The sequence below is a fragment of the Rhynchophorus ferrugineus genome, unplaced genomic scaffold (assembly GCF_030347505.1).
Source record: "Rhynchophorus ferrugineus isolate W39M unplaced genomic scaffold, kcgeb_rfMv2 rfM3, whole genome shotgun sequence".
Lineage (NCBI taxonomy): Eukaryota > Metazoa > Arthropoda > Insecta > Coleoptera > Curculionidae > Rhynchophorus > Rhynchophorus ferrugineus.
The window spans coordinates 39,936,635-39,962,411 of record NW_027472582.1 but is presented as its reverse complement, the minus strand read 5'-3'; the positions used below and the strand labels follow the sequence as shown (position 1 = coordinate 39,962,411).

Genomic DNA, 25,777 nt, shown 5'->3' with positions numbered 1-25,777 from the left:
TTTTGAAAGTTTATTTATAATGTACATATTGCTAAACATTTTTCAACAAGTAAATGTGTTTAAGGAGATTAAATAAACTACGCATTAATTAAAGATATTTTTTATTTTGCAACTAAAATAAAGTACAATCATTATTATAACCCTATGAATAGCTTAAATTTTAAATGCACTAATTAGATGTTAACAAAGTGTACTGTTATTTTTTTATTTGCTAAAAAAATAAAACAAATTCATATCATTGAATAGCTTTTGATAAATCCTTTCGCACTTTCCATTGGGCCTATTCTATAATTATAAAATATTGTCCGATATTTTTTACAAAGTAACTAAACGATCTAATAATGCGAAAGGTTTTCATTAAAACATATCTAATAAGCCTTTTTTAAATGTACAACTGCTGAAGGAACTGTTATAAGATTTTAAAAAAACAGCACTGTGTTGGATACAGTATTTTTGTATTTTCCATCCTTCCTTTATATTACAACCAATCTACAAATTACAAATGGTATATTACAATGGACTTTCATCCGCGTTTGATTTTTAAAAGAACTTTTGATGCGTTGATGTCAATGTCATGTTCAGCTTGTGTAATCTTTGGGTTACACAAGCTGAACTCAACGTCATCAACATATCAAAAGTTCTTTTAAAAATCAAACTATATATATATATATTATATATGTATATATATATATATATATATATATATATATATATATATATATATATATACATAATCAGATTGGTAATTGTACATATTATGTTTTTATTGATAATAATAAAACAAATTCGTAAAGTTTATTTGCAAATTAATTATTAAAAATAATGTATAATTTTTTTAGATTTTATTCAAAATCTCATTCAATCACAGTGTACATGTTTTGCTGAGGGCTGTTTCTGTTTATAAAATAATTAATATTTTCACAATATAATAAACCATATTTATACAACAATCATTTTGGTAACCAATCTTTCAGATATAAATGTAAGTTTATTGTAATTTCCCTTTTTATTTTGTTTCCTTACATATAAAGGCACATATCCACCAAAACTGATTTGTGTAGTTTTTGTATACTTTAAACCATTCCTAAAGTTTTCCTATTTACCTCTGAAGAGTATGGTTTTGCCTATACAGTATATATTAGTAGCCAATTTTGCCAAAGCCATTAAAACAATAATTAGTAAAAAATTGCTTTGGGTGATTTTTTTAAATTCAAATCATCGTAAATAAATATATTGTAGTAACAGAATAATGAATGCTAAATAATCATTTGACAATATTACAATAAAGTGTAATAACTCGATATTACAAAATTATATATAACTCCGCTATTGAAGTAACTGATTGTATTACTGTAGAATCTATATTGGAATACACTATTTTATTATGTGAAAAGATAATTATTTCAGTTGGATTACTTATAATCTATTATTGTATATAGGGGACGGACTTTCAAACATGTTGATAAAATAAAGTGTTAATTTCGTAAATTGAGATAACTTAAAATTAACAGCCATATAGATATCTATAATAAATTATGACTTGAAACAAAAAACATCACCCACATAAAACATAAAAATGTATTTATTAAGTGCAAACTAAATTATTTCCTTGATAATTTTGCATTTGTAACATCTATTTAAATTTCGTGAATAATCCCTCAAGCAAACGACTTCCGTGCACTAATTCTATTGATAATACTTGTAGTCTATGATGTTCTCGGTGGTACACCATCTTCAATACTCAAAATCACAAGTGCACGTCCGCCTATACGGTCATAACTCAATAATCAAAAGCTTTAATTGCTGGAGGCGGTTATTTCAGTGTTGATGCGCTGACTGCTTTGCGGACCCTGTGGTAAACGTTTACACCGATCAGGGGGGGATTCGGTGGTATGACTGGGTGGAGAAGGACGGTCTGACCGCCTTAATTCTGAGTAGCAACCACTGCACACACGAACGGGATTATATAACTGTTCTGATGGTAACGGAGTTGCGTGTTCGGAGCAATCTGCGCAGAAAATCTTGCCGCATTTCCTGAAACAATAAATTCAGAATACAAAACAAAATAATACTTGGTTTTACTTAACTTTTTGTATCTAACCTTCTAAATTTAATTTTCATTCAAGCAATAAATAAGTAATAACCATAATAAATAATAATTCAACTGAGTATGAAATTTAGACTGTCAAAATTTTTTATTAATCTACATATTTATTGCAACAAATAACAGTGAAAGTCGGCCCTAATATTAAAAGTAAGAAATTTATTTATTATTATTACCTGCAGTGATGCCGTCGTTTTCCTAACCAAAATTCAATTCCACATCCTGTACATCTGCTCACCGCATGATCAGGTACCCATAACGTACCTTGACATTCTGCTAATATGCCATCTTTTACTTCTACCCAAGATAAATCTGATCGAAGAGATTCGCCCCCCGAGGCTTGACCTTCACTTGCACTATTTATCGATTCCACTACAGAACACTGGAAAACGTATAAAAGTAGAATCTCCTTGTTTGTATAATACATAGAAAATAAGGTTGAGTGTCGTCTAAAGTAGGTAACAAATATCTTATTAAATAAGCTACTCTCTTTCCCATTTTTTCCATTATTCCTACTTTTATTCAATAATAAAATCAAGGAGAAATAACGTAAATAAGTTCTGAATAAAAATAAAAATTTCTTTTTGTACAGGTACAATTTAAATTTTTAATGAAACATAGTGAGTATATTAAAAATATTTGAATTATGTTTTAAATCAGAAATAATAATAGACTATTGGCTTTTTAATATATGATATATTAAAATATTACTAACTAATAATAATAAATATAAATAATTATGGAGTAACAGTAAAACAAAACTCACTCTCATTAAACAACGCTAAATGATAACAAAATAAACAACATTTCTGTAATGAAAAAGGCAACTACATGATTTATTATTTAGTTTGTATAGAATTAATTTTTACTTTAAATTGAAACGATTTTGTTATAAAACATACTCTTTGGGATATCTACCATCGATGGCAATTTGACAGAAAATATTGTCACTTTGTAGGTACGACAAAAATCTTCCAGACCACCAACATTTAACAATTACATTCTTTCTCGAATATAAATTTTATGTGGAGTTACAAACATGCACCATTTATAAGTTACTGCACTACGTAAAAAGAAATGACACTTCATATTAGTAGAATGTCAAAATATATAAGCCGACACGAATTAGTAAAATCCTAAAACCCAAAAGCTGTCGTTTTAGTTGATGGGAAAAAAAAATTAGATCTTACGGCTCGGCTGGGGATGAAAATTCGATGCGAACGTTTTGAAGAATATGAACTCCTACTTGAAGATGATGTAACTGAACTACTACACTAAACAAAAATAATTATCTATAAGAAGAGCAACTCATGGAGCAACTTTCATTAATATATTTAGTACATATAACCAATTATATTTAAACAAAGCAGTTTTAATATATCAATAGTATTAATACATAGAAAATATTTTTTCTGATTAAAACTAAATACTAGAATTCGACTAAGAACCTATGCATTATAATAAAAGGTTAAAATGATCATAAACCCTACTATGTTGTTAGGTACATAAATAAGTTTCCATGTGTTTTTTTTATTCTGCTTATTGGAGGGAAATAAAAAACAACAGTATAAAATATAACTTTATATATCTTTACAAATATATATAATATTCTGATAAAAATCACAAAAAACGTTCGCACTGCATATGCGAACGCAAATAAATAATGAAAAGCTTCAATAGCTAGAAATTGCCATCCTGGGACTGTGTTTGATAGAAATTTATAACAATCAAGGAAAATTGAAAAATGCTACAAAAAAACGGCCGACCGTACGACAAATATCTTCCTTCAAAATCATGAAAACGACTCTGGGTCGATCCACACAACTTTCAAAACTCATGTAACTGACAAACCTCGAATTTCGAAATAGGCACTATTAATGATGGCTTCTTCATAATGAAGGAAACTTATTTCTATACAGAACATAAATATATATCTGCCATATTCTATATTATCTTTAATTTAATTATAATATTTTTCTAATAATTTAACTTAAACTGCTTTGAATAAATAATCCCGTTTCCATTGTAACACTTACGCTATCATCCTGTTTTTCACTATCGATAATGTGGCACTTATGGCAAGCTTGTTTTATTAAGATTTGCCTAGAGGCATGCAGTTCTTTTTCCAACAATTCCACTTTCCACTAGAAAATACAAAAATACAGAATTTGTCTTTGTTAATTCAAAACACTTACTTTATGAGCTTCTAATATCTGATCCAATCTCTCCTGAACGGGTGATTTAAGAACCATTAGGCCATCTTCTCCTAATTGACAAAGATTGGGTCGCTCTCTATATACATGAATATGGTCATGATTATAAATATTTCTTCCATTTAAAATGGAAGCTGTGTTAAAATTAGAACTAAAAATGGTCCAGTTTAAAATGGCAATGTTAAAAGTGCACTAATAATGGTTACACCTTACACTTACCTACAATTATCCTTGAAAATCCTTATATTTTGAGAACATACTTTACACTGAGCCTTTTCTATAGATTCATTTGGGTTCTGGATTTTTTCAAAACCGTTATATTCTCTTGGAGATGAACTAAAAATATTATGCAATATATATACAATATAACATAAAAACTTACTGAATTTTCAAGTATGCAAAATTTACATTTCCTATCCTAACCTCTATATACTAGGTTTATGACTTAACTTTTGCATTTTTTTTGGATTTTGCATATATATATTTGTAATATAGGTATTTTCGCAATTTTCGTTTTTCATTACGCAAGATTTCGTAATCCCAAACAAAAAATGTACATGGGTTACATGACGGTATAAACGATTTTGCAATTAGTAGTGTTCTCGATGACAAAGTTGTGTCTTATCACAACAAGGAACAAGATCACAGTAACAAGATTTACCTGCAATTATGGATATAGATATTAAGAAGTAGCGACAAAAAGTGGCAATTTCGGTTTTAGCGCGTCTTGTACGAAATCAGAATCAAAAATATGCGGAATTGAACCTCTGGATGAAAGCTCAACCGGCAAACTGCTGCAAACTAGAGCTCACCCAAATAACTATTTCCGAATGTTTGTATCAAATGGAGAAAATCAAAAAATTAGCGGAATTCTACATGTATTGATCAAATATAACCTGTTAACTGCTGGGCAAAGAAGCAAACAACCTCTATCATTTGTTCTGGTCAATACACCACGCCTTAACGCAAAAACGGTTCAAAACGCTATAAAACGAAAATAAAATTACTGAAAAATTTGTAAAAATTAAGTCATACTAAATTAAGTATCTAGCATATTAAATAATACTTTTTGTACAAATATTAAGCAATATCTTAATTCTATACGAATGAAAATGGTTTCAAACACTAAATAAATTCAGTGATTTACCATACCTACTAACTAATTTTTCTGACACTAAAGTATCTGTACTCGTTTCAACTGATTTCTGTAGATCCAACAATTGTTCAATCTGTTCCCTGTGTATACTCCGAGAACTAGCACTACTTATATCGCTACGATTTGAATTATTATTGTTTTCCAATATTCCCTCTGCTTTCGAAATACTTCGATCAGTCTTCACGTCAGCCTCTCCTGTCTTTGGTTCAGGACCAAAATCCGCTTTTACCTGGATCTCAGAGGTCAATGTACTATTTGTGTGAAATGTCGGTGCATCATCTTCGGATCCACTACTGTCATTTTCAACTCGCCGACAATTATTAGCAACAAAATCTAAACCATCTATTTGATCATCAGTAAGGTTGGGTGTTGGATGTATGTGCGTGTTAAAAATGCAGTCTTGATTACAGTCAACAGGATTATCTTCAAGATCGCTTGGTAAAAAATCTGGTACAACATCTGAACCTCTATTTAACGTATTACTATTTTTATGATTAGATGGCATAACTGCTGAAGATGGATCATGCGGCAAAAGTTTCCTAGAAAAATAAAAGAATATATAATGAAACCATTTAAAATAATAATGTTTGCATATGCTATCGGTTAAACTATACTACACACAGCATATACGCACGTGTTATAGAGTTATTCAATTAGGACGAGTCGCGGCCATATTGTTTTTTCGGTGTTTACTTAACTTTCTTAAAGTTATTTAGCCGTTGTGAATTAAGCCCGATAGCCAAGATTACTTGATATGGAAAGCAACTCGGAGATTTAAAAGACCAATTATTATAGTACCGCCCCTTAAAAATGATCGAAATTAATGGGTTCGACGCAACGATGGAAGAGCTGAATTATTCGCAGAACATTTGGCTAACCTGTTCCAATTGAATGATATAGAATCTACAATAGATACAAATCCTGTTTCAATGAAAGTTGCCACAGAAATTGACAACAACCTCAGTCCTAAAAAGGCTTCTGGTCTTGATCATATTTCATCAGAATATTTTAAGGTTGCTGAAATAATTATGCTTAAAAAACCTGATAAACTGACAGAAGAAGTTGGATCTTACAGACCTACTTCGCCGCTACCTACGATATAAAACTTATTTGAGAAAATACTGTTAAAACATAATAGGCTATTTATAAAAATAGCAATTTCCAGTTTGGGTTTCGAAATAACCACTCGACAATCGATCAAGTGCACAGAGAATAGCGGTAGTTGAAAAGGCATTCAAAGAAAAGAAATACTGACCTGTAATATTTCTGGACGTCTCACAAGCTTTTGACCGGGTATTGGGATTAATCTACAAAATGAGCACGTTGCTAACGCGGAATTATTGACTGCTAAAATTATATCTTTCCAAAAGAAAATGAGTCGAAGTAGAAGTAGAGTTTAGGTGAAGTAGTCGCATGAAGGGACATCTCAACAGTTAAACCTATTTCGGTAAGCACAAGTAGCATTCAATAATATCTAAAGTGGACTAGAGACTGGCAAATACAGCTTAAAAGCTCCAGATCTGTCCATGGTAATTTTGCGTTGCGGCGAAATCACAAAAACCTAATTATATCACTTGATGGATACAAGTCAAGCAACTGTACTGATGAGCCGGAAGATACTCTCAATTTGACCTAAAATTAAAGAGATTGGCTTATCAGTCAAACATAAAGCCAAGTTGGACCTACGGGTTAAAACATTAAACCAACAAGTAATCCAACGCAGCCAATGCTTATCGCTACATAACCAACGAAAAGCTGCAGGATGACCTCGAAATCAAATAGATATACTTTGCGATATCCGAAATGGAAATATTTGCCCAAGCACACACCGACGCCCTGCATAAACAGACAGAAAAGCTGGAAAAATCCTCACCGCCATCGTAACAGATTTCATGAGATCATCTCAAAAAGAAGTCATGGAAATGAAGACTGCCGCTGTCACAGACACCCAGATGACACCAGCTAAACGCGCACAACAGTCGGATGAAACTGAAGACTCAGATGATGGCTTCACCTTGGTGGAAAAAAGGCCCATCATCCCACCTCAGCAAAGACAGCTGCCGAAGGCAGCCAACAGGATGAAACAGGCAACTGCTTCCAAACCAAACCAAAACCCAAGCCAGCCGCCCAATCCATCCAATCGAGAGACTAACGTACAGCCTTCTATAACGAAATTCGCCACCAGACTAGTGCAAACCAAGCTGATTACTAGGATGGTCAGCCATCACCGAAACAAATCACCACCAGATCAACCCAGCCTGCGCAGGTAAGTAGCCAAGTCACTAACCAAATTTTAACCTCCACAACAAAAACAGTGCCAACCACTTCCGTGACTGTTTTCCAACTTAAAAGAAAACTCAACTCCAGAATCACTCTCCATTGACGAGGTACGTGAACTTCTCTTCAATTAAGGCTTCCATCTCAAATTCGTGCAAAGTTGTCCCTCGCGAAGAGCGACAGATCGTCTACATAACCAAACTCGGTATCATCACGGTGAAGGCCGAGATCCAGAGGGGAAACGGCCAGCCAGTGCAGTGCTTCAACTTGCCACCTTTTCGGGCACTCCCGCTCGCATTGCCGACAACATTTCTTGTACTGATGACATCTAATGCAAACAGCTTACGCAGGAAGCAAGCAGATTTGGAAAACGTCACGACATTCTACGATATCGACATCGCCCTTATCCAGGGAAATTTCCTGAAACCTTCGTATCGTCTCTCTTTAAAACACTTCTTTATCTACAAAAACGACAGAACCCCGGGTCGAGGCGATGGAACCGCCATTCTCGTCAAAAAAGGAGTCAAACATGAGCTCATACCCTCGTTATCAGCAAACAACTTCGAAACAACCTCCATTAAAATTGATACTCAAGAACGTCCCTTCGTGATTACATCACTGCATAAGAAATCTTCTGCATTCAACTATATAGAATACCAAAAATAATAGGTGGCGACTTTAACGCCCACCATCCCACCTGGGGGAGCTCCAGAGCGAACGCCATCGTAGATCTAAATGCAGAACTGGTCTTGTCCTGTCAGATGAACTCACGCATCACTCCAGCTCAGCTTCTCAAGGCACAACAAGAGTCCTCGATCTCTTATTCAAGACGATATTCTTCAAGACGTAAATCGCCCTTCCGAAGTTCCTGTCCTTGGCGAACTAGACTCTGACCATCGTCCGCTCTTTCTCAAACTCGGGAACTGCGCCACCACTCAAGTTCCACTCACAATATTCAAGAAAAAGACCTAAGAAATTTCATCACAACACCAACCATGGGGAAACAACGTTCCCAATTCTATTAAACGTAAAATTCGCATAAAAAATGGTCTCTGCAGATTAGCACGATTCACCCTCGATGCTACAGACACTAGGCAGACGAACAGAGCATGCAAGGGGAACAGGGAGGTTGTCTCAACCTGGCGAGCGATGAAATGGAACTCATTTCTCGCGGACCAAATACTGGACGGTCCCCCTTCTTTCTGACGTGTTTCTAGATGCCTCGTGGGGAAGACGCATAATGTCATCCCCTCCTGAAGTCAGCAGTTACAGGAAATTTCGCAGTCGCTGACCAAGAAAAAGTCGAGCTCCTCGCAGAGACCTACGAGGCCCATATGAAATGCCTCCCTCCCGCAGAAAACATCAAACCTAAAGATAACGACACTGTTATCAACGAATCCAACTACATTAAAAGGCCAGTCACCCCAGCCTTTCTTGTCAACCATCTCGTGTCACCAAAGTCTCTACAGACTAAGATCGGAAAACTTCAAACCAAAAAATCTCCGGGTTTCGACCGAATATCGATTACCCAATTAAAAAAGCTCCCACATAGGCAGCTCGCGGAACTGGCAAACATAATTAACTCCAACATGAAGCTGTAACATTTCCCGGCGTCTTGGAAACAGGCACATATAGCGGTTATGGCAAGAAAGGAACAAAATCATCTCCATCAGACTACAGGGTCATGCCTTCTCGAAGCTTGCCGAGAGGGTAATACTCTACGTTCCCAACTCTTTCAACATCATTCCTGACGAATAATTCGGCTTTCGCAATCACCATTCATCCGACCATCAGGCCACCCGCTTGGCCGCATACATCCATTACGCTCTTGACCAACCTAAAAAACTTGGAGCAATCCTTCTGACCCTAACCAAAGCTTTCGAAAAGGTCTGGCACGACGGTTTGATCGCAAAATACGTGCAGTTACGCCTCCCATAAGACCTAACCGCTCTCATCAAATCCTATCCACCAGACAGATCTTTCCAGGTCAAGATCAAGAAAACACTTTCCAATCGAAAACAAATCGATTCTGGCTTATTAAACCTCTTGATTCATCCGACCATCAGGCCACCCGCTTGGCCGCACACATCCATTACGCTCTTGACCAACCTAAAAAACTTGGAGCAATCCTCCTGACCCTAACCAAAGCTTTCGACAAGGTCTGGTACGACGGTTTGATCGCAAAATACGTGCAGTTACGCTTCCCAGAAGACCTAACCGCTCTCATCAAATCCTATCCACCAGACAGATCTTTCCAGGTCACGATCAGGAAAACACTTTCCAATCGAAAACAAATCGATTCTGGCATTAAACCTCTTGGCTTGATTTCAGATCTGTCGAGAAAAGAGCAAATTGACGTCTCGTTTTAGGCGGACGACACTGCTTTCTTCATGGCCTCCAGGCTCGAGGTTACCAGTCAAGAACGTTTGCAGAAGCAGCTCGATCATGCGGTCAAGTGGTTGAAATTCTGAAGGTTGTAAATCATCTCCCTGAAAACCCAGGCCATCATTTTCCATAAAAAACGTTATGCATTGTGCGTGTTTCGTGACCGATGTACGGTTCGCATTCCCAAATCCAGAAAGGTTCGGGGATAGCAAACCTGCTATCTTCTCTGATTTGCCCTTCTAGCAGACTTCTCATCTCCATCAAATTCTTATTTTACAAGATGTTAATTCGGTCCTTACTCCTCTACGGATGTAATGTCTACCTCAAGTTTGTTACACACAACCAGGTGAAACGGCTTCAAGTTTTCCAAAATAAGCTCCTCAGGAGAATCTTAAAGTCAGAAATCAAGCACTTCGTATCTCAATCCTTCCACAAACGTCACCGTTAACCTCCCCTTTTCCAGGCTGAAACGACCTCATCCGTCGCTGCAGTCATAACTTTTGCCCCATACGACCGCATCCAGCCATGTCTTAACTCAAGTTCGCGAATCTCTAGTTAGTTTCAGTCTGTTTTTCCTCCGGGTCCTCAGACCGAATAAGGATTACCGATTAGCGAATGCCATATCCCCAAATTTAATGCAGTAGCAATAGCGACTCACAGGGGTCAACTGTGAGGCGGTTTCCGTTTAGTGTATTGGTAAGCCCAGATGCAGTCCCACACAACCCGGTCCATCTTGTTACTCCATGACAAGTCTCCGCAATCAGATATGCATCATGCATTCCACCGCCTGGTTTTAGACCAGAAAAAAAAACTAAGTAACTTCAAAGTATACAACTCAAAGTATACAACTAACTCCTAACCGTTGAGAAGTTGTGTCTTCCATCTCAGCAATAACATTATACACAAATTTAGAATTTTAGACAAGAAAATATGTGAAAACATTGTACGTGCTCTTGAAATTTGAAGATTTCCCTTGATTTCCCGGATTCCACCATCAGATCTTAATTTGGTTCCAATGGGACCTCCTCAGAACTGCACTCTTTCGAATAAAAAAATAATTTTGAAAAGCGGTCCACAATTGACGGATAAATCGGTGAATATACATAAAAAATACACAGTTGAACATAGAACCTCCTCCTTTTTTGAAGTCGGTTAACAACGTTGATGTTAAATACGATTGATGTCAAATACATAGTATTTTGGATATTCTCGTATATCTGGATTCTTCTCTTGTAAATTTATTTCTCAGCTATATACTACTCCAACATATACGATATTGTCAGCAATAGTATCACCTTATACTTATATATCTCTTATATATTCATATCAAATTTACATGCTCACATATCATATTATTTAATAATAAACAACAGGAACCAGGATATGGCATATATGATACATTATACATTATCTGCCTAATGGCATAATTGTAGACTTTGAGATAACTCAATCCTGGTAATTTTGTTACTATTGTCACATATAGAATATATAAATCTATTCAAAATAACGGTGAACAATATAGTCATCAATATGTTTAATGCTTTGTCTGCCGCAAATTGTAAATTCGTTTTAGAGTCGACAATATTTTTCTACTCATTTTATAATCTACCTAAAAGGAGATAGAATGCTGCCTGATCAGTTTGAACATCTAACCTAATCAGTCTATAAAAGTCGTCCGCTTGTCAAACATCTGTAAAATTCTTCAAAATATTAATTATAATAACTACAGGTTATAAACCGACAAACGTTGTTTTAACGCTTTGCTTGTTATTATAAATTTCGGCTTATTATTATCTGATTGAAAGTGCCGAAGCCAGACAGAACAGATTCCCAATCATAAACATAAATTTTACGACCATGTCACAGCAGGATTCGAACCTGCGATTATCGCAACAGTAGGAAGACCGCCCTGTCGCCTTTACCACTGCGCCACCAAGCCGGTAAAATTCGTTAGAGTGGTAAGCAATTTTACCCTTAAATATTAATTTGCTGTGATTTTTATTAAAAATATTTTTAGCGTGTTGCAGCTGCACTTAATGTAAGTATTGACGCGGTCCCTGGAATATCTTAGAAAAATTTGAAATATAACGTTGGATTAACCCAAAGGAGACCGTTTTTATACGAAGGGGGTGACGAATCAAGATCAGCTTGATGTTAGCTCTATCGGAGATCAAATATATGAAATGTATAAAAACAGTGAGTAGTGTTTTCAATATAAACATAATTTAAGGTAATTATTTCGGGGGGAGTTCAGTTCCAACCTTCGTAGGGTGAAGACGTATTTTCAATACGGTCCAAGCTATAAAAAGATACCTTTCTTTAAAAAAACCCAGTATTTTATTACGGTTATTTAATTGAGTGTTAAAAACGCATAACAGATGCGGCTATCCGTCTCTCAGTGGACCTAAAGTGTAGTGAATACGTGTTTACGTGACCAGACAAAAGGACTGCATCTCATTTTTATTAGTGTTTAAAATAATTTCATCTTATTTTACAACAGTCCTTTTGAAATTCATTTATTGTATTTATAGTAAAAAACTAGTGCTAAAATAACGTAAGTGAAAAATGAAGTGCGTGAAATAAACAATGTATTTATTTTATTTTTTTTATCCTCTGGAAGTAAATTAAATAAAATATTAAAAATTAAAAAATGGCAAACAATAGCGATTCAACCAAATCACCTGCACACTTTGATATAAGATTAGAACAAACAGCAATAACGCAAACTCCACCATCAGAATGGACTACAGTCGTTAACAAAAAACGATTGAGAAGTCCAGAAGAAGAAATCGCGAGGAAACAAACAAGAATCAGTGACTATTGGTTGCAGAAACCGATAGAGACAAAAAACAGTTTTAGCAACCTGTCGGAAGAAATTGAAGAGAACATACAACCAAGCCCTGAAAAAGTTGTTCCCAAACCACCACCAATAACAGTCTATAAGGTAGGAATAATAAAAAACATCCATGATTTATTAAAAACCATTACTACGAACTACACAATTAAAACAGTGAGCTATGAAACAATTAAAATCCAATTGTTCGAAGCGGATCACTTTAAAGTTCTTATAAAAGAATTAGATGAAAGAAACACCCAATACCATACATTCAGGCCAAAATCCGAGAGAACATTTAAATTCGTATTAAAAGGATTACATCACGGGACGGACTTTAACACCATCAAGGTAGCACTAGCTGAAAAAGGCCACGAGGTCGTAAATATTCACAATATACGACATCACACGACAAAAAAACCTCTGCCTATGTTTTATATAGACATAAAACCTAATGGAAACAATAAGGCGGTGTATGAAATCACCAAATTGGAAAATAATATTATTAAATGCGAACCACCACATATAAAAAGAATTATACCACAATGCACAAGGTGTCAAGCGCACGGGCACACAAAGACTTACTGTCGCAAATCATATAGATGCGTAAAATGTGCAGGAGAACATAAGACAGGAGATTGTACTCGTAAAGTTCGCGATGAAAAAGTGAAATGTGTCAACTGTAACGGAAATCATCCAGCGAACTACAAGGGTTGCGCAGTTCACAAGCAACTACAGCAGAAACTCTATCCTGCCTTAAGGGAAAAAAGGCATCAACAAAAACAATCCACTACTACCAATCTACCACTACCCACCAGAACAAGTCAACCAGACATAACTTATGCCCAAATAGTTGAAAATGGTTCAGCACAAAAACGAGAGACAATATCTCAACCTACTGAAACTAGCAACATCTCAAGATTAGAAAATATGATGGCCAAACTAATGGATCAAATGAGTACGATGCTTGGTCTACTCACAACCGTCGTAAGCAAACTTGCCTAATGCCTGAAACCAATAGCTACAAAATCGCCGTCTGGAATGCCAATGGGCTCCAACAACATGCCAGGGAACTAAAAATGTTCGTAATTGAACAAAATATTGACGTTATGATGGTTTCCGAAACACACTTTACGGACAAAAATTATTTGAAAGTTCCTAAATATAAGCTTTATCATACAAATCACCCTGATGATAAAGCACATGGAGGTACAGCCATAATAATTCGAGATGATATAAAGCATTTCGAAAAAGAAAAATTCCGCAAAGACTACCTGCAAGCCACCAGTATAACCATAGAGGAAGCCCATGGACCATTAACAATTTCTGCGATTTATTGCCCACCCAAACATAACAACAAGGCAGAACAATTTCAAGAATTCTTCCGTACGCTAGGTAATAGATTTATAGCAGGAGGAGATTATAATGCAAAACATTTAATGTGGGGTTCAAGAATAATAACCTCAAAAGGTAGAGAACTGCTCAAAGCCATAAGGATAGATAACTTACAACATATCTCTACTGGTGAACCAACATATTGGCCTTCAGACAGAAATAAAAAACCAGATACAATAGATTTCTGTATTACAAAAAATATTGATCCAAAAAAGTGTCAGGCAGAATCATGTTTCGACCTGTCTTCTGATCATTCACCAATAATAGTAACAATTTCTTCAAAAATTACCATCAAAGATAAACCCCCTTCTCTGTGCAATAATAGAACTAACTGGCCCTCATTTAGAGAAAACTTAGACCAAAATATCTCTCTAAACTTACCGTTACAAACTGAAATGGATATAGAAATAGCAGCAATAAATCTTACAAAAAATATACAGGAGGCAGCATATTCCGCGACTCCCAACATTGAAACATTTCCAAGAAAAAATACACATATATCATGTACAATACAGAAAAAGATAGCAGAAAAAAGAAGGTTACGACGAAATTGGCAACAGCAAAGGACTGAAGAGAATAAAAGAAAATTTAATAGGGCCATAAAAGAGCTGAGAGATCTAATCCAAATCGAACAGAACCAAGGCATTCAAGAATACCTAGAAAACTTGACATCAACTGAGGCTACAGACTATTCGTTGTGGAAAGCAACAAAAAAGCTTAGGAGATCCCAGCAGCATAACCCACCTATTAAAACAAGCGAAAATAATTGGGCGAGAAGCAATAAAGAGAAGGCCGACATTTTCTCAAAACACTTAAAAAATGTTTTTAAACCTTTCCAGTCTCAGCTACATAAAGATGACGAAAATAAAATTACTAGCTTTCTAGATTCGCCATTTCAAATGGATTTACCGCACGAGAAATTAACGGTCAAAAAAGTTAAACATACAATAATGAGAGAGATTAATATTAAAAAAGCTCCTGGTTATGACTTAATTACTGGCAAAATTTTAAAAGAACTATCAGAAAAGGCTATAAAACTATTAACATATATATTTAATGCTATGCTACGAATTAATTACTTCCCTAGTATCTGGAAAGTAGCTAAAATATTAATGATACTTAAACCAGGAAAAATACCAGAAGATGTGACCTCCTACCGACCTATAAGTTTATTACCAATAATCTCGAAAGTTTTCGAGAAGTTATACATAAAAAAACTAAACTATATAATAGAAAAAAGAAAAATTATTCCAGAACATCAGTTTGGCTTTCGCAATAAGCATGGGACTATAGAACAAGTGCATAGACTTGTAAACCAAATAAACGCTGACCTAAATGCCAAAAGATATTGTTCGGCTGCTTTCCTAGACATATCTCAGGCTTTTGACAAAGTATGGCATACGGGCTTGCAGGTTAAACTAAAGAAACTTCTCCCTCATCCGGACTATCAGCTACTAAAATCGTATCTCATTGACAGACATTTTATTGTAAATCAAGGCGATGAACATACCGAATTAAATCCCATATATTCAGGAGTTCCGCAAGGTAGTGTACTGGGTCCAGTACTGTATCTTCTGTATACGGCTGATCTGCCCACCACAAAAATAACTACTGTGGCAACATATGCAGACGATACAGCAATCTTAGCATCCCATGAAGATCCAGTCACAGCATCAATAAACCTACAGACCCACCTGGAGCAAATACAATTATGGTTGAGGACCTGGCGCATTAAAGCCAATGAATCAAAATCCACGCATATAACGTTTACCCTGCGTAGAAGAACATGTCCACCAGTAAATATCAATCATCGCCAACTCCCCCAAGCAGACCATGTTAAATATCTTGGTATGCATTTAGATCGACGCCTAACCTGGAAGAAGCACATACTCTCTAAACGGAAACAACTAGGACTAAAATTATATCAAATGTATTGGCTCATTGGGCGCAAATCCAAGTTATCATTAGATAACAAGGTATTGCTGTATGAGTCTATACTCAAGCCCATTTGGACATATGGAATTCAACTATGGGGTACCGCTAGGAAATCCAATATATCCATCATTCAACGGTTCCAAAATAAGGTGTTGCGTGCCATTGTTGATGCTCCGTACTATATTTCAAATAAAGTGATACAACGCGATATTCCTCTAGAACCTATAACGAGTGTAATCCAACGTGTTTGTGTGAAGTACTTCGAAAGAGTGTCAGTGCATCCCAATGTACTCGCTAATCAGCTAAATATGCGACGTGATAGTGAAGTGCGTAGACTAAAACGTTTAACACCATCTGATCTGATTACTGGACATATGTAGAGTTTAGAATAAGCATTAGAATAAGACTAATTAATTAAGATAATATTTTATACAGAAGATTGCTTAATGAAGTGATTTTCTACATGCCATGTATATATAATATAAACAGAAGAAATACTTATTGCCAATAGGGCAGATTGTGGACTCACGAAGAGTAATAATAAAAAAAAAAAAAAAATTTCGGGGGAAATTTTGTTAATCTGAAATGTATCCATTAGAAAGCTTAGAGATATGCAGCTCTTTGAGGGATACAGAGCATCCTTTTATAAACTGTTAAGTAATATAGGATTTAAAAGGTGTAAAGATAACTCACAAAGAGGTCTAATGAAACTTCCAGGAATTGCTTCTAAAACAAAACAATTTTCAAAAATATAATAAAATCAAGGAAGACTTATTATTTCAATATGTGTATTTAGATGAGACGTGAATGTTTGAGAATGGGACCCAATATATCCAATGGTCACTCATGGCAAGATGATAATAAAAATAGTGTTACGACAACAAAAGTTGATCGAAAAAATTAAATGTTGGAATAATAATTGATTAGGTTTTATTAGTCACAACGTTAATTAATAATTCATTGCAGATATATTGTTCTTCACACTGGCAACTGGAATGGTTAATAACCCCTTCGGTTCGGATGAACTCGATCAGACACATTGAAGAAGAATTGACCACTGGTGGAATCAAATGTTAGATGGTTTGGAAATTAACAGCTTAGTTATTTCTTGAATTAAACTTTCTGAATGTGGGATTATGACTCAATGCTGATAATTTTCAAGACAGAGTGGTGACAGTTGAAATAATTAAAGGTGAGGTAATTAAAGGTTGCCGCATTAACTCTGAGTTTTAGTTCAGTTTGGTTTTGACATACAACAAAATTCTAATCTAAATAAAATAATTCAACAAAAATGTTATTAAATATAATTTACTTTAACATTATAGTACATCTAAAAACTACAGTTAATTATACAGCCACCATATTTTATATAGTCTATTCAAAGTTTATTTGTATATGCGTCATCAATATGTTTATTGTATTGCTTGCCTTCTCATTTTATTCTAGTTAAAAAAAGGCACAATGCTGTCTGATTAGTTCGAACATGTAAACGAATTAGCCTGTAAAAGTCCGGTTGTCAGACGTACCCAAAATTATTCGAAATATTAGTTATAATTACAAAAGGTTATAAACCGGAACACTTTTAGGATTACAAATTGATTGCGGCTTACGGATAGTTGCTGCAATTTTATTGAAAATGTTTTCAGCGTGTTGCTGCTGCGCTAAATATTAGTGTCGCCACTGTGAATAACATCGCTTACAAAATGAAGAACTATGCGTTAGATTCAACCAAGAAAACCCGTCTTGAAGTGGGTAACGAAACTTGACCATCTTGATATTGGCTCTATTCAAGATCAAATATACGAAATGTATAAGAACAGTGAGTACACAAACTATTTTATCGACATAAACAAGATAAAAAAAAATTATTTCAAAGAAAATTGTTAGTCTGGAAAGTATACATAAAAGAGTTAGGGACATGCAGTTTTTTGAGGAATGCAAGGTCTAATGACACTTCCAGACATTGCCTTAAAAATAATTCAGTTTTTAAAGGCGTACAATATAATCAAGGAAGATAAATTATTTGAATTTATGTAACTTGATGAAACTTGGATATTTTAAAATGGTTCATTGCAGCACTCTTGGCAAGACAGTCACAAAAAAAAGTGTAAAGATAACAAAAATTGATGGAAAAAGGTAAAAGTTACAATAGCATTTGATTAGGTTTTGTTGATCATATTTATTAATAATTAATTGCAGATATATTCATGCAGGGAATAAGAATAAGTTATGGTTTGAAAATCAATTGCTAAAAAATCTGGAAGAATCATCAGTTATTATTTTGGACATATCCTAGCACAACAACATTAACAAAGGCTATAGTGATGGAATGGCTTTCAAAACATGAATAGAGTTTTGAAGAGACTATGCTAAAAACTGAACTATTTCAAATTGTTGTGGGTTGATATGACGGGTAGCAAAGACTTATTATAATAGACATCTGGTCTCGAAGGATATTCCATCAAGAACTGTTTAGGGATATGTGGAAGGAAGCATTGTCAACCATAACACCCTCGGTTTGGATGAACTCGAGAAGTAATTGATAAATGGTGGATCGTGAACATATTTTAGACAGATTGGAAATTAACAGTTCAACGATTGACTTCGACAGTGACTCGGAAAGTGGAAGTGACTAAAGCAAACTTGATAGGATATATGATAATGCTGAAATTCCAGAGACAGAGTGATGGGAGTGGAAACAACTAAAGGTATGCACATAATTAGTAGAATATAACTGTAGAAAATGATATTGTAGGGCGTGAAAGATTTGTGTGCACAGATATGATTGTAATTGTTCGGAATTAAACATGAGCATTAGGTTATAATGTATGAAGAGAGGATGAATACTAACTATTTTGTAGATATGGTAAATGCATTAGGCAGAATTCAGTGGGGATACCACTACATAAAAAAGCGCATAGAACTTCTACCTCATGGGTGGTGTGGAAAAGAGTTCAATGTAAATATAATAAAACAATTCTAACCCTACCAACTATTATACCTGTGTATATGCATGAGTTGTACTACAATGTTAAAATAAATTATATTTGATAACAGTATTTTTGTTTAATTATTTTATATAGATTAGAGTTTTGTTATATGTCAAAGTCAAACTGAACTAAAACTCAGAGTTGATGGCAACATTGCGACGTTTTGACGTCACAAATTTCTATAACGCATATACAAATAAACTTTGAGTGGACTATAGGTTAGAGTTATACTCTATTATCACTATTGCTTTTTTGCATTTTTTGCAAGAATTTTGCATACGTCTGACAATCGGACGACTTTGACAGACTCATCGTTTACGTGTTCGAACTAATCAGACAGCACTGTATCTTTTTTAACTGGAAAAGAATGAGAAGCAAAATATTGTCAGATTCTAAAACGAATTTAGAAATTGCGACAGGCAATACCTGGAACACCTTGATGACGTATGTACAAAAAAACTTGAATAGGAAATATATAATTAATATACGATAATTGTAGGAAGTTGTATTGTAGAGTGTGAATGATTTATTTGCATAGATATGTGTGTAATTGTTCAGAATTATACATGAGCATTAAGTTAGAATGTATGAGGAGAGGATGAATACTAACTGTTTTGTAGATATGGTAAATGCATTAGGAATAATTCAGTGATTAATTTTATCCAAGACAGTGTACACAGGTAGTAACAGAAGAAATAAAAATACAATGATATCAAAATGACTTGACAAGGAAACAGCAACGAAGGATACAAGAATATACATACATTTATGCTCTTTTAAAATAAATTGTATTTGACAATAGTATTTTGGTTTCATTATTTTATTTAAATTAGAATATTGTTGTATGTCAAAGCCAAAATAAACTAAAACTCAGAATTGATGGGGCAACATTGCGACATTTTGACGTCATCAATTCAGATAACGTTAGTTCACTAATTTATTGAACGGGCTATAGTTTTCATGCATAGTTTAGTTTTAGTTGTTTTCGAATTAATTTTGTTCCAGTAATATATACAGTATATTAATAGATACTTACTGGGATTAATATAAATTTATAACCTCAATTTGTCGCATCAGCTTCATTATAATTTGTTAATTTTTCGATTACCAATAACAAACTAACGTTTTATTATTCTTTTTTAATTTCAGTAAATGTTCACGACTATATAGGAGAAATTAACAATAAAGTGAAAACATAACCATGCGAACAGGAATATGATAGTAGGGCCCTTTCTTGTCAGTAAAATGAGTTAGAGAGCTCTATTCGAAATCAAATTCGAATCTAAAAAAATAATTTTTTGACATAAAAATAATTTAATACAATTATTTAAAAAAACTGTTACTATTAATGAAAACTATCTACAAAAAACTTAAGAAGTATGCAGCTCTTTGAGGGATGAATTTCATCCCTTGATACACCGTTAAAAAACAGGACTTAAATGATGTAAAGATAGCCCACAAAGAAGCCTAATGGAACATCCAGGCATTTATTTTAAAAGAATACGATTTTGATACGGAAGATTTGTTAATTTGGATTTGTGTATCTATTCGACAGTGCATCATTCTTGGCAAGACGCTAATCAAAATGTATGTAAAGGCAACAAAAGCTGATGAAAAAAGATAAATGTTGGAACTTGGTTTAGGTTTTGTTAATCATAATATTTTATATATAATAATTCATTGCAGATATATCATTCTTCCTACTAGAAACATGAATGGTTTTATTCCTAGAGCAGAGTTACTGTTTTCTTTCAAGGTCAAGGTGACAACCATGGAAAAATTAACCTGTTAAACTGAGAGAACTTAGAGGAACTATTAGTTATTGTTATAGAAAATGCACCATATCATAGCAGAATGGTGGAAAATATCCCAACAGGTGGATCGACAAAGGTAAATATAAATGAAATGTTTAATTGCGTTTTATGTAATTAACTTTTTAGAAAAGGGCCTGAAATAACGCGGTGGAACGGATGCCTGAACAATATAGCTACAGAGTACTGTCTTCCTCCCTATCACGGCATATTAAAACGATTCAAATCAATATGGGGTGTGGCAAAGAATTACTACAAGAGACATGCAGGTACAGAAGAACATACAAGCAAACACTGTGTGAATATGTAAAAAGAAGCATTGTCTACAATAACACCTTCAGTCTGAATAAATTAAATTCACAGAAGAAGAAATTGACAAATGGTGGAATCGTGGACATGTATTAGATAGATTGGAACTTAACAGTTTAGTTATTGGCTTGAATAGTGGCACGTGACTGAATGAAACTTTTGGAATGTGAGATCATGATACGATATTGATAATTACTAAGACAAGGCGTTGAGAGTGGAAACAACTTAATGTGAATTTATAATTAATATCGGATAACTGTAGAAAATCCTAGTGTAGTGTGAACAATTTGTGCATAATTGTTTAGAATATAGAGCTGTCAAAAATAATTAGCAGGAATTCCGAAATCGTAGAAAAATCTATGCTACTCTAGACTTATCTTCAAGGCTCTGAAGTTGTTTGTTTCCAGTAAGAAAACTGCTGCATTGAATTAACCTATAATACTCAATAAACAATTGTGTTAGCTCAATAACAGAACTCTACGGCCATCTCCCAATACACATAAATTGCTGGTATAATATAATTTATTTTATTAAATGGAGTGGACTTATTTGTACTCCCAATAAATATATAAAATAATGTAAAAATATTTGTAATTACTTACAGATCTCTATTTATGCTTGGATCACTACTTCTTCTGCCACCATAATGTTCATGACAAACTTCTGCATTCCTCAAGTCTCCATAAGAACGAGTTTTAGGCATGCTGGTATGACCATTTAACTCAGGAGGACCTGGACAAGCTCCTCCTGATCCTTCGCCTGGAGTAAAATTTGCTTCCATTGATCCGAGATACACTTCGGTCCACAGGTGAAGCTCACGAACGTTTGTTTTAGGCCATAGAACCTTTAATATAATAGTAACAGTACATTTACATCAATACTACAGCGTATTTAAACTCACTTTGCTAGTTCCAGTAGCAGACGGTGGCGCGTAGAGATGATTTTTAAATGATGGTGAATTCAAAAATTCCCATGCTGAAAATGTTCTCCCCAACACAACTTCACTTCTTTCGTTTTGGGTATTACATAAAAAGGTACCAAACAAGTTCGAATATGTATGTTGAACAAGTTTTACCAGATAATTTTGAGAAAACTCAAAAGCCACTGGAAATTGTATCATAAGTTGATGAATACAGTCTAACCACTGTAATAGAATAACCATTCAAAGTCAGTATGCAGACATTAATTTACCTGAAGAAATTTACCTGAAGAAATACAGGGCATCTTTCATTCAAATCATAGCTACCACCTGAATGGCCACATCTATCTGCAAATTTATGACCAAATGCCAACCATTCTCTTTCAATTAAAACTCTAAAAAAATAGAAAGAATAGGTATATATGTAAATATGTATTAATAAACAAACAACCTAAATCCATCCATTGTACGGTAATAGGGATCTAATAAAAGCTCTCCCAAAGCTACAATCTGAGGTGTTCTATCCCAGCCATCGGAACAATGGACCAAAACCGGGCGTCCATCTCTTTCTATTGCTGTAGCTAATGTTACAGCCGCTTTAATAAGACCTGACATATGCAACAGCCAACGAGTACCTTCCAAAAGGCTGTACCAGCTGCAACATATATAATATACAAATACAAACATACATTACATATATATGTATAATTCATACTTGGGTTGGTCGGCCGACGACATGCATAGTTGCCTGAGTGCATGAAAGCTTTTTCTAATGGAATGTATATTGGCCAAGTTCATAAATGTAATTTCACAATTTGGATAATATTCATCATATTCACATCCTCCTCCTCTAGCTCTATTAGCCACAGCCGTTGTGTATGACCTTGCATCCATAATAAGTAGCTAATTCAAGGAAAAATAAGTAATTTATATAATAATAAATCATAAAATATACCTTATTTTCATGTTTTTCAACTACACCAGTTATCTGCAATGATTCATCAGAATGTAATGAACCAGGAGAATGCGACAGAACTGAATCTTTGTCACTACAACTATTTGTAGGCGGATTTCTATCAAAATTACATGCCTCAGATATAGCTTTTAAAAGATCTTCATCATCACTTGATCTCCATCCAAGCCAACCAACTTCTGGTTGGCTGCATCTTGCTATAATAGCTCCATTTTTTGTATGCCTATAATAATATTTAGGAAAATATATGTTGATGTTCATAAGATTTCATTCATTTAAATAAATACAAAAAATTTAACATAATAAAGTCATATTATTTACCTCCACACAGCAGCAGGTATTCTACGTGAACTTCTAAACTTCGCTACACTCTCTAACATCTCATCATTAATGCAAGAGGGCACTAAAAGATAAGGTGGGTAGGTGGGACATAATTTATAGTTTTCATTAGCCTTGCTAATTCTCCATGAATCTCCTTGAAACTGCATTCTAATCATCTAGATCAATGTTATTAATATTAGAATAACATATATAAAATTAAAAAACATTTTTAATATGTTCAATTATATACAGCATAAAAATACCATAAAATGACATTTAGGATATAAGATAAATTACTTCTAAAGTATATAGAAAAACATTTTTTATAGTAACTTTTCAAAGCAACTATTATTCAAATATATAAAAGCAACAGTATTGCATATACTTACTTCACTTTCAAATATATTCTTGTCAAATGTGTAACATCTTTGTTTTTCTATTTTTAACGCTACCTCTGCACCGCCTTTCTCTTTAGACCAAATGCAATGATAAAAGGCAAAAACTTGTTGAATTTGTCCTTGTTTAATTTCTGTAGCTTTAGATATTCTATCATACCATTCAAGAGCACTTTCATTATTTTCAAATGTACATCTAGCAAAATAACAACTCTATATATATATATATATATACATATATATATACTTACCGATATGTCCTTGCATCTTTACAGAATAACTGCAAAAAGAATAATTCTCTAATTTCAACAATTTCAATTAATCCAAGTGGAATATAAAATTGATTTTCTCCACATTGTATGTATAGTCTATAATTTGTAATAACTATAATCCCATCAACTGAACTGCCCATATGAAGTACCATTTCACCATCTAATAAAATAAAAGGAGGAATTTTCTGTGGATCATGTGGCTGAAGAGTATACATGTGAATAGATTGTATGTGACATATTGAGTTTGGCTGATCTGTTGGGTCCATTTTCTGAAATAAAAAGTTGAATGGTCAATATGAATGGTTAGTAAAGGTATTTGTATACTCATCACTAAATAAAAACCAATATATCAAAATAAACTATTTAAAATGTTAAGTTCAACTGTACCATTTTACAAAGAATAATACAAAAATAGCTCTATTCTTAATCAGTTGACATTTCCAAAATAAAGTAAAAAGATTGAAAAGTTAATTGAAAAATATTTACTGGTCAGTGACACAAGTTTAAAGTTCAATATATATCTTTGAAAAGGCTTATTGAAAATTAAATAATGTATTAGATAACCAGAGTGCATTTTCCTGTAATTAATAGAAAAAATAAATATACAATGGGGTTATAGACATGATAAACAATAAAAATTTAGGTTTTAGAACATAGTTTTACAAATGCAAGGAAAACTTGCCCTGTTACTGATTGTATTGAATTTTTGGCAAAGCCGGATTTGGCACAAAATCAAAATCATAACAAATAAAATGCAATTCATGTGTTTACCTTGTTTGTTTAAATCTATATTTCACTCTGAATAGACACATATATCATTATTAAAATTTTTTAGATTGACAATAAATATATAATCTTTTCAAAATAGAATATGCTAAATAATTAGTAAAATTATATTTTGAATAAAAATGTTTACTACATATTAGAGTGGGACAAGGATAAAGCTATTTAGCATATGTATATGTATATGTATATGTATATATATATATATATATATATATATATATATATATATATGTATATATATATATATATATATATATATATATATATATATATATATGTATATATATATATATATATGTATATATATATATATATATATATATATATATATATATATATATATATTCGTAAAGGACATAAAGATACAAATCGAAATAAGTATCTAGATAAATTTACTAAGTAAGAGATAATAAAAATAGATGGAATTCAGAAACAAAGTACTGGAGACTTAATATTTTTTGATGGATGTATTCAATAGAAATGTCAAATTCAATAGGTGAAAGTGGTGGTCAAATTTATACTTACTTTAATTTTTTTTTAATGTTAAATTTTATGGAAAAACTGTTTATGGAGATAAACTCATTTTCTACTATATGAGATAATAAAGATAGATAATAAATATAAATATGCCACTCAGTCACTATAAGATAACACACATAAATTGACCTTGTGTCAATCAATATGGCCGAAACTGATGTTTATT

At 33.6% G+C, this 25,777-nt stretch overlaps 1 protein-coding gene across 13 annotated transcripts; it reads right to left on the bottom strand.

Moving 5' to 3' along the window:
- Positions 1-84: 84 nt before the first annotated feature.
- On the bottom strand, positions 85-25,777 carry LOC143193559 (phosphatidylinositol-3,5-bisphosphate 3-phosphatase MTMR4). Of its 13 annotated transcripts, none has more exons than XM_076399837.1 (17): positions 25,600-25,777; positions 24,268-24,557; positions 24,011-24,212; positions 23,622-23,797; positions 23,283-23,523; positions 23,043-23,230; positions 22,779-22,982; positions 22,614-22,722; positions 22,310-22,552; positions 22,011-22,252; positions 5,470-6,012; positions 4,537-4,653; positions 4,300-4,468; positions 4,141-4,248; positions 3,295-3,378; positions 2,281-2,486; positions 85-2,034 (listed from the first exon to the last, which is right to left on the bottom strand). In XM_076399837.1, exons 2-17 carry the CDS (start codon positions 24,552-24,554, stop codon positions 1,797-1,799), a joined length of 3,357 nt encoding a protein of 1,118 aa, XP_076255952.1. In that variant the 5' UTR covers positions 24,555-24,557; positions 25,600-25,777; the 3' UTR covers positions 85-1,796. The 13 variants fall into 13 exon arrangements, with proteins under 13 accessions (XP_076255952.1, XP_076255956.1, XP_076255954.1 ...); XM_076399841.1 differs by having other exon boundaries at positions 4,300-4,396; XM_076399839.1 differs by lacking the exon at positions 25,600-25,777 and adding an exon at positions 25,060-25,185.